General features: G+C 57.5%; 1 protein-coding gene across 3 annotated transcripts; it reads right to left on the reverse strand.

Annotated features, from left to right (window-relative positions):
- Window positions 1–155: 155 nt before the first annotated feature.
- TRMT1 (tRNA methyltransferase 1) lies at window positions 156–10456 on the reverse strand. 3 transcript variants are annotated; one of them, XM_073319447.1, is made up of 17 exons: window positions 10369–10456; window positions 8141–8525; window positions 7643–7698; window positions 6844–6965; window positions 5936–6123; window positions 5427–5542; window positions 4960–5072; window positions 4124–4272; window positions 3815–3898; window positions 3383–3452; window positions 3165–3299; window positions 2889–2974; window positions 2383–2491; window positions 2028–2104; window positions 1248–1367; window positions 527–641; window positions 156–386 (listed from the first exon to the last, which is right to left on the reverse strand). In XM_073319447.1, exons 2-17 carry the CDS (start codon window positions 8503–8505, stop codon window positions 303–305), a joined length of 1989 nt encoding a protein of 662 aa, XP_073175548.1. In that variant the 5' UTR covers window positions 8506–8525; window positions 10369–10456; the 3' UTR covers window positions 156–302. The 3 variants fall into 3 exon arrangements, with proteins under 3 accessions (XP_073175548.1, XP_073175549.1, XP_073175550.1); XM_073319448.1 differs by having other exon boundaries at window positions 8141–8529; XM_073319449.1 differs by lacking the exons at window positions 156–386; window positions 2028–2104 and having other exon boundaries at window positions 552–641.
- Between the last annotated feature and the right edge of the window lie 1678 nt (window positions 10457–12134).

Genomic DNA, 12134 nt, shown 5'->3' on the forward strand with positions numbered 1-12134 from the left:
TGGGGAAGAAGAGTTGCCAGGCTGGGGGGATCATGGCATAGCCCTGCCTTCCCCTTGGTGCCTGCTTTGGGAAGTGTGTGTGTCGGGGGGGGGGTGGGAGCTGAGCTCCCCCCCCCCGTGTGCCCCGCACAGAAGCATCACACGTGAGTCTGGGCTTGTCCCTAAAAAGGAGAGACCCTTGTTTTAATGGCCGACCGCATGGAGGTTCAGGGTGGGGGAGACAGTCTTAAAACGAAAAGCTTGCACCCTCATCGAACTAAAAAAATAAAGCCCCGTAGCCTCCATTCCTGCTCAGGGCCGGGTTACGGGGGGGGGCTGTCGGTCTTCACAGCCTGGGGGGCTGGTTCAGGGGAGGGGCAGCACTTCTCAGCCCCCGCGCAGCTCCCCTAGCAGAGGGAGAGAAGCTATAGTCAGGGTTATGGGTTATTACAGCAGCACCATGGCCAGGAGCTGCCATGCTTCCCCCCCCACCCCGAGCCCCTTTCATCCCAGCTCTAGCTCCCCCTCCCCCCCGGCCAGTCCTCACCTCCTTGAGCCTCTTGTAGGGGGTGTTTTTCAAGCGGCCCCCGTCCTCTGCTCTCTCCTTCCGCTTGTTCTGATGCAGTTTCCTCTTGTCCTGCAGGGAGGTGGAAATGCCACCCCTGGAAAGGCAGGAGGGGGCTGCGTGAGGAGGGCTGCTGGGGTCGAAGTGCTATTTTAACCCCCAGGGTTAGCTCCAGCCCCGCAGTGGAGTTTGCTCAGCTACGGGCAGGAGTGACAGCAGCTGGCTCTGGGGTGGAGCACGCCAGCTGTATAACAGCATAAAGCCGCAGGCCCTGAGGAGCGTTCACGTATCCACTGGGGCTGGAGGCTTTAAAGAGACCAAATGGAAGCAGGATAAGGCTACCAGCCTGGCTGGGTAGTAGCCACACAGGGGTGGGACCTTGCTCTGATCCGGATCCAGAGTCATCCTGGCCCGGAGCTGGATTCAGGGTAGAACAGCAGCCCCCTTAACTCCTCCCCATGGGCCCCAGGTGTCCTCTTCAGCTGTCCCAGTTGGTGCCTTCCCATCAAAGATGCACTTTGCAACCAGCCCCAGGGAGGTAGATAGGGTCAGTCCTAGCTCCACTTTACAGCTGGGGAAACTGAGGCAGAGAGCGAAAGGAAGTAACTGGCCCACAAAGCCAGGGAATAGAACCGCGGAGTCCTGCATCTGAGCACCCTCCCCCAGCCGTTCAATCTTGGCCCAGTCCATCGGCTTCCCTTACCCTGCTTTAGCTCTGGCTTTAGGGCCCCAGTACGCTTCGGGATTCTCCTGGAACCGTTTCAGACCCTGCTTCCTGGATTTGGGGTTGGCGTCCTCGCGGATGGTGAAGGATGCCTGCAGCCTAGGGCATGGAGGAGAGGGAGACAGACGGCTCAGTGCTTTGCAGGGGGGGCTTCCTGAGCAGCCTGGAGTGGGGAATCCTGAAGAACTAGGCACGGGGAGAGTGGATCAGCCCCATGGGCCCATCTAGCCTGGTATTCCTCACCCACCATCCCCTGCTGCCCTGGCTCAGACCAGTGGGCTGGGGGGGCACTTTAGGTCCATGTCTCCCAGTTGTGCAACATACCTGGTGGAATAACCTGTCCTAGGGAAAGTTCCTCCTTAGTCCGCCTTAGACGGCTGTGTTGCCCTGAAGCAGCAGGGCTTGGCCATCCCCCAGACCCTCTGCACTGCAGGGGCAGGCCCTGGTCCAGCTACTGCCACGGCCCTGGAGATGTTGTACCAGCCCCCATCCCTGCGTCTTACCCAGCGATCGCCAAAGGAGGTCACAGTATCAGGATCACTCTTTTACAAATGGGGAAACAGAGGCACATGACCCACCCACACTGAAGGCCAGTGGCAGAGCCAGGCCTAGAACCCAGGTGTCTCAAGTGCTAGTCCACTGTTCTCCCCCCTAGGCCACGCTGCCTCCCCTCTGCATCCCACCAGCCCCTGCCCCCAGCAGCAAAGGCGGCAGCGGGCCAGGCACCGGCCTGATTCCCTTCGAACCCCCATGCCGTACGTGGGCTCCACAGAGAGGATGTGGAAGGCTGGGCTGGTGTCCGAGAGTCGCTCTCTCTTCACTGGATGGATTCTCTCCTGGGGAGAGAGATCAGGTCATTTTTCCCTTGAGTTCCCCTCCCCACAGGCCTGGATTCCCTTCACACGCAGCTCAGCTGGTGCCCCTCAACCCTGAACCGCAACAGACAGGACCCCCCGCTCCTCCCCAAACCCTGCCTCCCCCTGCTACCTTCACCAGCTTCACAGCCAGCCAGGGCTCGCATGGAGGGAGCTCACTGGCTTCAGGCATCCCCATCAGCGGTGACCCGATGGGGTGGGGGCAGACAAGAAACGCTAAGTCCACCCCCTCCACTCACCCAGCATCTCATGATGTCCCAGAGGACGGAGGGCGGGGCATCCGTCTTGATGGCGTTCTTGCAGGCGTGGGAGAGCGACACACGGTAGCCGGCGTGGAGGAGGGCGGATCTGGAACCGGAGGGGAGCCCTCAGGCCATGCTGCGGGGGGAGCCCTCTGCTGCCTGCGGGCCCCTGGGCTCTCCGAGGTGGTGGCAGCTCAGGAGGGGGCGCCCTCCCCCTCTGGGCCCTGCCCAGCACCCCCTAGTGGTGAGTGGGTAGGGGAGGTGCTTTCCCCCAAGGGAATTATGTGATGTGTCCAACCCCAGCCTCACTCCCTGCCTTAGAGGCAGCATGTCCCGGTGGAGCGGGGGGCCCCTGGTCTGGGTCTCAATCCCAGCTCTGCCCCCGCTCTGTGCCCTATTTCCCCGCCCACTCCAGGGGTGTTTAGAGCAGAAGCTCTTTGGGGCAGGGGCTGCCCCTGGCTCTGCCCGGCGCCCACTGGCTGGTCCCGTAAGGCCCCGAGTACCTGAACTGCAGCAGGGAGGGCGTGTTGCAGTGGATGGTGCTACTCAGGCAGTCGAGGGTGTAGTACAACGGGATGTCGCTCAGCTCCTGGCCAGAGGGGAACACAGTGGCTCAGCACAGGCCCCGCCCCCAGAAACCCAACTGGCCACGCCCCCAGCTCCAGGGGTCCCCCCCTCCCAGCTGCTCCCCAACTCAGACCCAAAAGAGACCACCCGATTCCCCAGCAGGGCCCCATGCCGCTTGTTCCCCCGGGGGTGCTGCCCAATTGGCCCCTCACCTCGGTCACCATGCTGAGCACCCCCTGGATCCGATCCTGTGTCCCGAACCGTCCCGGGTTGCTCCCCAAGGCCGACAGGACCCTCTGGACAAAAGCTAGGTCGTGGAGGGGCTCCGCCCACATGGGGCCACCCAGCTGGGAGAACAGAACAGAGCAGGTAAGGGCAGTGTGCCCGGCCCTCAGGGAGTGGGGTGCACCGGGGGGGACGGGGGGCTCACCTGGTGCCGCTGGTGGCAGTGCTCGCAGGAGGGGCCCACTGGGGGGCCAGAGGCAGCCGAGTATTTAAAACTGAATCAATCAGAACAGTAATTAGAGATCTAATGGAGCAGAGACCCTCCCCCTGCCCCTCCATCCCAGCCCCCCTCCAAGCCCCCTTTCCTAACCTGAGATCTCCTAGTCCAGCTCCACCTCCAGCTGGGGACCCCCCACTCCCCCCTCCAGGGACCAGTCATCCCCTCGCCACTCCCCGCATCCATTCTGCATCTCCTTAGGGACAGGCCAGCACTGGACTCTCCCATCCAGTGGACACTAGCTCTGAGGACAAGTCCCTTCCCATTGCTCTCCAGGGCCAGGAATTGGAGTCAGCCCCTGTCCCGTGGGTGGGGACAGCTGCACTGTCCTGGGGTGAGGGAGAACCCAGAGCCCCCTACTTGCTCCCATGGCTGGTCATCTTGCCGAGTCTCTGGAAGCGGTGCGTCCCGCAGCCCACACAGTTATACACCAAGGCCTGTTTGCTGCAGAGACAGGAGGAGATTCAGCAACAATGGGCCCAGGAACAGGGAGTGGGGACAGGGCACAGCAAGCAGTGGGGGTGCCAGCAGGGGGTGCTGCAGGGCAGGAAGGCTGGCGGTGGGGGTGAGCGCCTGGCTACTCCACTCCTGGCCTCTCCAGCAGGGGGCGCTGTGGAGAGCAGGGCGGGCTAACCCTTCTGGCCAGCGCCCCAGGGATGAGATGCTCACCTGGCAGAGGCTTTCACGGTGGCCTGGCCAGTGAAGACCCGCACGAAGACCCGGATGTAGAAGTCGGCGCTGACCGACAGCAGTGGCATGATGTAGCGCTGGTAGCAATTGGCGCGCCGGTCCAGGCTGTGCAGGATGATCCGCAGGGCCTGCGTGTGGAAACAGGGTCGAGGAGCTGCCTGTGAGGCGGGAGTGGGGAGGGGGCCCTGCTCCCCTTCCAGTCCTGGGCCTGATCTCCCCAGCCCAGCTCTGCTGGGACACAAGTGCGCCAGGTCTCAGCCCAGCCCGAGCAGGACCAGCGTCCCCATCGCAAGTAGGGTCCAAGGAATAAAGGGGCCAGGGAGCAGGCTGAGCTCCCCTTCCCTCTAGGGCAGCGGTTCTGAAACTGGGGTCAGCGAGGGTTCTCCAGGGGGCCCACAAGTCATGTCTGGGGCTGCCGGCCCCACCGATCCACTCCTCTCCCTCCCGTCCAGTGCCTTCTGTACCCTGCAGAACAGCTGCTCAGCAGCGTGCAGGAGGCTCTGGAAGGCAGGGTGAGGAGCAGGAATGGGGTGCGCTCAGGGGAGGTGAAGAGGAGAAGTGGAGTGGAGCAAGGGCCTTGGGGGCAGGGGTGGAGTGGGGGCAGGGCCTGGGGCTGAGTGGGGGCTTGCGCACCCCCAGGGAAAATTAGAAGCTGGCTTGGGCATCCACAAAAAATTTTAAGTCAAAATGGGGGTCCTCGGGTTGCTAAAGATTGAGAACCGCTGCCCTAGGGCGCACAGCAGAGACAGGTGGATGGGGCGGAGCATGGAGGCAGAGGCCCCGCCCACCCCCAGGGACACCCTGCCCCCACTCACCATCTCATGGCAGAACTTGCCCTTGATGGACATGGCTCCGTACTTGCTGTAACACGTCTCCCCGCTGTTCCCGGCCATCACCGCCATGTCGGTACACGTAACACACAGCAGGCCTGCAAGGGAGACATCCCGGGGGCGGTCAGCTGAGGATTCCTCCCCCAGCCACTGACATCACCTGCTCCAGGATGCGAAAACCCAGCCTAGATGGGTCTCCGCCCAGATTCCAGAGCCTGGGACAGCCGCTGGGGCCCTCACTTCTGAGGTGGAGGAGGGAAGTGATCTGCCCTTGGGATAGATAGAACCAGGAAGCTGGATTCCTGGTCACCCTCCTCTAACCCACCAGATCCTACATCCAAAGCATCAGTGGAAGCTTGCAAATGTGGCAAGTCACTGTTGCGAGGAAGCTCGCAGTGCCACCTCCCCTGCCCCCAGCAGCCCTGATGCTCCCCCCCGACCCCGCCACTCACCTCCTTCACTCACCGCCTGCACGGCGGCATCCAGGAAGGTGGCAGGGCTGCCGTATGGGTCCAGGTCGATGATGTCGAACGGATGCTTCTCCGCCTTCTGCTGATACATCAGCATCCTGCAGGCAGGATGGGGACAGACACTGAGCAGGGGAGTCCCCGAGTGCAGAGCCAGGGAGGCCTGCGGGGCCAGTTCGCAGCTTAGGATATCGCAGGACTGGCCAAGCCCCCCACCCACACAGCTCCTCCCCCAGCCCCTACACTGGAGACCCTGCATAGGGCACAGTCTCCCTGGCTGGTTATTTATTAGGTGTAATATGGTAGCGTCTAAGTGCCCAGTTGTGGTCCAGAGCCCCTGGACCACAAAATCCCCCCCAAAATCCTCCAGGCACAAGGCCATTCACCCTCCTGCTTCTGAGCCAGCTGGATTGGGAAGCTCAGGCCAACCTGGTGAGTGGCTGTGAGTGGCTCAGCACATGTGATATCAAAGTGGCCCATCCCTCCAACTTTACCTGGCATCGGCCAAGCTCGACGTCACCAGGTGCCCAACTCCATTGAACTGGATGTTCCTCGCCATGAGCTCAACGGCTTTGGAAGAGAAATCGTTGGCCACCACAGCCCGGAGGCCGGGCACCTCCTTGGCAAAGCGGATAGAGCGGAGCCCCGAGGCAGCCAAGGCCTCCAAGATCCGCACTCCTTCCTGTGCCGGGGGGGAGAAGGGACCACATCTCAGCCAAAGCCCGCACACCCCCCTGGGTCACCGATCGGTGGGGAATCGAACACGGGACTTCTGGATCCAACAGCACAAGCCCCTGATGCCTGAGCTACAAGCCCCAGGTCTGTAGCCACAGCTGAAGCAGGCTCATCCACCTCTGCCCATGGCCCAGCCATCACGTGGGTTACATGCATCAGCGCATTGGAGACTCCTGCCCAGACACTGATGCCAGGAGCCCAGCAGTCAGCTCTGGATTAGGAAGTTTCTCCATCAGCCTGAAAGGCAAACTCCAATTCCTTTGCAAGGTTAAGCAAGACCCTGCGCGCTCACGGAGCTGGAGGGGCCAGTGCAGACCTGCCTGGAGGTTGCTCGCAGCAAGACGGTTTGCAGTGCAGTGGATGAAGGCAGTAAAAAGCTGCAGCATAAATAGGGAGGTGGTTCGGCTTCTCCCCAAGAACTGGGGTGGGGGGATGGTCAAGGGAGACTCTCCCCTGCCCACACCCTCCATCAGACATCAGGCAGTGGGAGGGCCACAGCTGGGGTGGAGAAATTTTGGGGAACCCGCCCATCCTACCCAAAAAGAGATTGCCTCATCTCTTTGGCCCGCATACACCTTGAGGCAGGGACTGTTTCTCACTCTGGGCAGTGCCTGGCAAGACGGTGACCCTGGGACTACGGGAAAGCTAGTGCTAGGTTTATACGCACCTTGCACACTTCTCCCACTGCCGCTGCCCCCTCCCCTTCGGGTGCTGGTTCTGACCCAGCCTCCTCCCCTTCGGAAAGATCCACAACCACCTTCTCGACCTTCTCCTCTCCTGGCACGGCAACTGCAAGAGACAGAGCGAGCAGTGGGGGCGGATGCAAGGGTGTCACCCGTCCCCCCACTCCAGCACTGCAACAGATCTGGGTGTTAAGGGGTCTGGGCAGCATCTCTGGGTTCAGACCTTAGGGGGCCTAGCTCTGAGCTGCTCTAATGTGCAAAGAGGCCTTGCAGTTTGGGGGGGGGGGGGGGCAGAAGGAGGGGATGCCCCTCTGTGCAGGGCACCCTCCCAGGCTGAGGAGCTAACATGAAGGCCCTGAACCATCCCTGTTCCCAGCCACACCCCGATCTGCCCACTATGCCAAAGTGTCCAGCACTCTGGCTGTTCCCTGCATCCCAGGGGCGATAGGGAGCAGCGTGTAAGAGCAGCCTCGCTTCAGCTTTGGGCTAAGGAAGCCCCTGTGGAGCCCAAACTATGGAGAGCACAGAGCAGCTTAACATTCCCACCCGCAAGCGGCACAGAAAGGGGACAACTAAGAATCAGAGCCGAGCCCCCAGCATTCCCTTGTCCTGATGCACCGGGCTCAAGGCAGGAGTCTCGGGGAGGGACAACAGGCCAGAGGGTCACAGTGGTCCCGTCTGGCCTTAAAAGCTAGCGTGCTAGTAACGGTCCTACTAATTTAACCATCCTGCTCACTGCATTGGGGCGGGGGATTTTCTAGAGAGAGAGAGATTTCCACTTACTCTGAATCCCCTTGGCCGAAAGCTGAAGGCGAATGAATTCTGTGATCACGGCACACCTGAGGCAGAAGATCAGAGAGACACACACAGGCCTTAGTGCCCATTAACGCTCAGATCTAGGCCACATCCCCTGGTAGACATGCTACTGCTCAGTTTTTCCAAGCAATTCTTTCCATTGTCACATTAGCCCTGATTTCAAAAGTGACTGGATTTTGGGGGCCCTGACTGGAGACACATTAAGGGCCCCCACAACAGCAGGTGCTTGGCACTAGAGAAGGATGGGCTAATAGGAGAGGAACGGTGGTGTTTTGGAGCCCTGGGTTCAATTCTGTGCTTTGCCACAGACTGCCTGTGTGAACCTGGGCCAATCACTTAGCCTTGGTGTCTTGGGATAATTGCAACCCTCCTGTGAGGCTGGGCAGGGCTAAGTGCTCATATATTACCGTGATGGGGGCCAGATAAGTGTAGACAGCTCCAGGCCCCCGTCTTGGTTGTACTTACGTCAGGTCTCGGTTAAACTCTTGCACAGGGTTGTAGAACACTTCGTTGGCACTGGGGAAGATGATCTTTGCTTTCCCCTCCATGATCACAGTCTCCCCAGTTTTCACGGGGCCAGCGCAGCTCCCAGTGTCCATCGCTAGATCAGATGTAGGCGGCTGCTCCTCACGCTGCTCTGGATGGGAGCCATTGGCTTCCTGTGGGCATTCCCCTTCCATGTGCTTGGAAGAACAGAGCTCTCTAGCTGGCAGATCTTCAGGTGGCAGGAATCTCCGGCCCCTTCCAGCCAGCTGATTTGTTACAGTTCTGCCCGGCTGCAGGATGCAGTGTCTCATAAACCAAGCCAGTGGAGTGAACTTAGCCTTCATCAGAACATTTTGTGTCACAGCTGTCTCCAGAATACAAGAGAGAAATAGTCCCTGAAGGATCCCCAAATACTTTATAAACTACGGTCTTACTACGGTTTGTATTGTGGTACTGCACTGGGCTTGTTATTAGGTGTATTGCAGTGGTACCTAAGAGTCACAGGCCACAGCCTCACTGTGCTAGGCACTGTTCAGCCTCAGAACAAAGACAGTCCTTGCCCCAAAGTGCCTGCAATCTAAATATAAGAAAAGGCAACAGATGGCTGTAGACAGGGGAGCAAAAGGAAACCGTATCAGTGAGCGTGATGGGCAGCGGTCTCTCTACATCAGCCAATGCCAAGTGTTTTGTAGCCATCATGGCAAAGGAGAGTTAAGGAGGAATCTGATTTAGGACAATGAAGTGGCTTTGCCAATGAGCATGCAAACACTACTTCTGCAGCTCTCATTCCTGTCGTACCCAAGCACTGCACAATCTTTAATGTCTTGCTACTCATGACCACCATGTGCTGTTATCTGCATTTTGCGGAAAAACTGATTTAGTTAAATTGCTGCAACAATCTGGTGGGGATGCAGCCTTGCCCCATAAGGGTTTTGAGATCAACAGAGCTGGTTTTGGTAAATTTACCAGCACATCTTTATACTGCTATAACCACAGCCCCAATAAAGGCGTCGCAATGATTTAATTACATATGTAGGGGAAAAAAAAATCAGTGCAAAAACCATGTGTAGACAAACCCTTAGATCATGAGCGCTGTAGGACAAAACATCTTTTTGTTTTGTGTCCATATGGCGCCTCACGCAACAGGACCCTACTCCATGGCTTGGACTCCTAGGAGTTACTGCAATCCAACAGCACTGTCAGCCCCATGCATCCAAAAATTAGTCATCACGAGGTTGGCTTAAAGTCATCAGATTTCTTTAAAACACATGAGGTTCTTTTTATTTGATTTCTGGCATGGGTGTTCACCTCTTTAAGCTTTTCACCACAAGTTCAAGGACTAGGGTGGTCACCAGTCTAGGTTTTCCCCAGGAGAGGATGTTGTGAAGGCCAAGACCATAACTGGGTTCAAAAAAGAACTAGATAAAGTCATGGAAGATAGGTCCATTAATGGCCTTATCCAGGATGGGCAGGAATGGTGTCCCTAGCCTCTGTTCACCAAAAGCTGGGAATGAGCGACAGGGGATTGATCACTGGATGCTTCCCTGTTCTGTTCATTCCCTCTGGGGCACCTGGCACTGGCTGCTTTAGGCAGACAGGACACTGGGCTAGATGGACCTTTGGTCTGACCCAGTAGGGTCATTCTTATATTCGCCCCTTTTTTTGCAGTAGCTTTCCCCGATGAACCAGTTCAGATACCACAGGGTGGGTTTTGGGGTCTTTTGGTAGCGACTAATAGAGTATGGATGGTTATTTTTTTCTAAAACAAAAGCTTGAGATCTCACGTAGTCACCCAAGACAAAGAGCCACGGTTTTCGGAAAGGGCGGGGGGAGAACAAGCCACCCAGTATCATGAGACTTACAATGACAGTGAAAGACATCCCCACCTCCCCCCAAGCCTGATATTTTTTGGGAGCTAGTTAAAACTGCTTGAAGGACTAGGAGGCCCCAATCCCTCAGAATTAAAGTGGGGGAGGGTGACTCCGTTTGAGGCGCCGATGCCAGGTTTTGAGCTCGTGCAGGATAACTCAGAGGAGGAGAAAGGGGGAAGAATAATCCCCAAATTCCCCCCCCAAGCAGAGGATTTGAGAGCTGAAATTTGAGGTGCCCCCCCAAAAAGCTAAATTAATGCTGAGCCCACGGGGCCCTCCCTGCGGTGCGGGGCAGAACATCCCCTTCCCCCAATTAACACCCCAGGCTTCCCTCACCCAAAGAGCGCAGCAAGCTTAGCCTTCCCTCCACGCCTTCCAGGAGCAGCTACATGGACGGCGCCATATTGTATCCTGCGGGGAGCGATCAGGTGACCCCCATCCGGCCAATGGGAGGTGCCATGTACAGGGCGGCTAGAGGGACAAACAACTTGGCGGCTGTGACCAAAACGCGACCGGAAAATCAATCCCATTGAGAATGGGTAGTGGGGGGCAGCTGAGCTAGGGACTGGGTTAAAGAGGAGCCCTGCCAGGCGGGGAGCATGTCCCTCTTTTGGGGATCACTGTCAGGCTGCTCCCCCTTTAATGTGGCCACATCATGACTGCAACCCAGGCAGCCTGACGACAGAAATCACCATGGCACAACACAGGGGCTGGCGTGAGACATCCATCGAGTATCCTGCAAAATGCAGCCATGTCAAGGAAGCTGCATGGCAGCAGGTGTGCAAAACCTGCCACTGGTTCGAAGGGCCATTTTGTGGACTGAGCTATGGTTCCCCACCCCCAGTCTCATCGGGATCCAGCAGATGCCCTGAGATCGGCACATAACCTGAGGGGTGGAGATCCATAGCTGACCCTATCCTCCCCCTCCTCCGCCTCCCCTCCCCCCGGAGCAGAGGGGCTCAGTGGGTATAGATCTGTATTCCCATTCCTTAGTCCTCTGCACAGGCTTGGGGGGGGGTGTCAATGTCATCTCCCCCCATGAGGCTCATGAACCCCTCCGAGAGCCCTCAGCAGCATCCCAGGAAGGGGTGGGGATGCTGCAACTGAAGCTGATTCCCCACCCCCTCCAGGGTCCCCAGGTGCATGCCAGGCCTACAGACTCCACCGCTAGACAAAGCCTTTTGGCCCATCCTAGTCCTTCCCCACATATGGCTACTCAACTGTCTGTCAAGTCTTCCTCCTGGCTGGGCTTGAATTACAGATTAGGATATAAAGCCAGAACCCCAGATAATAACACGACCCTCAAAATATAGAGAGGATCCAAATGCCCTCTCAGCAACCCAGATCTGAACACCCTGAAAATTTGGGGTGCCCCCAGCAGAACCAGGGCTATAAAAGGGGTCAGGGGACCAGACCCCACTGGAAAATCCAATCCCTCTCCAAAAAGACCCACCCACGCACCCAACTCCTCCTGCCAATCAGGGGTGCACCTGGCAGGATAAGGGCCATAAAAATGGGGTTTAAGGGAATGTGGGTGAGGAATAATCCAGACCCCACCTGGAAAATCTACACTCCCCCCCTCAGTTTGGAGGGAATTTTCTCCTTATCACCTCCCTCCTCTTAAGATTTTAAAGGAGTCATTTCTGGAGCAAAATATGGGGGAAATTTACCCTAATTCAACCACCCCAATTTTTCTTTCTAAGGTGGCAGTTCTGGGTCCAAAATTTGGGGGAACCCTCCTTCTAATCTGCCTCCAAAAATTATAGTTTCAGGAGTTAATTCTTCCCCTACTCCACCCCTCTTATTTGTGTTTTGGGGGGTCAGTTCTGGATCCAAATTGGGGGAAACTTCCTTCAATCCAAACACCAAATTTTATTTTTTTGGGGGGGTCAATTCTAGATCCAAAGCTGGGGATGACCTCCCCCTACTCTAGATCCAGAAATTACTTTGTGTGTGTGTGTGTGAGACACAGAGAGAGAATATTTTGGGCCTAATCATGGAAAACCCTGGATCCAAATGTAGAGGTGGGAAAATCTCCTTCTAACCCATTCCTCCCACAACAACCCCCCTCTCCCAACTTTTTTTTTTTTTTTTTGCAGATG

This window comes from Lepidochelys kempii, chromosome 20 (assembly GCF_965140265.1).
Source record: "Lepidochelys kempii isolate rLepKem1 chromosome 20, rLepKem1.hap2, whole genome shotgun sequence".
In the NCBI taxonomy this organism is placed as follows: domain Eukaryota; kingdom Metazoa; phylum Chordata; order Testudines; family Cheloniidae; genus Lepidochelys; species Lepidochelys kempii.

Excerpts from the sequence above, each read along its gene's own strand:
- TRMT1 (XM_073319447.1), bottom strand. The coding sequence starts at position 8,505 with ATGAAGGCTAAGTTCACTCCACTGGCTTGGTTTATGAGACACTGCATC. Across the intron at positions 6,966-7,642 it reads TTCGGCCAAGGGGATTCAGA|TTGCCGTGCCAGGAGAGGAG; the intron begins GTAAGTGGAAAT and ends TGTCTCTTGCAG. Across the intron at positions 3,300-3,382 it reads ACTGCCACCAGCGGCACCAG|CTGGGTGGCCCCATGTGGGC; the intron begins GTGAGCCCCCCG and ends CTGTTCTCCCAG.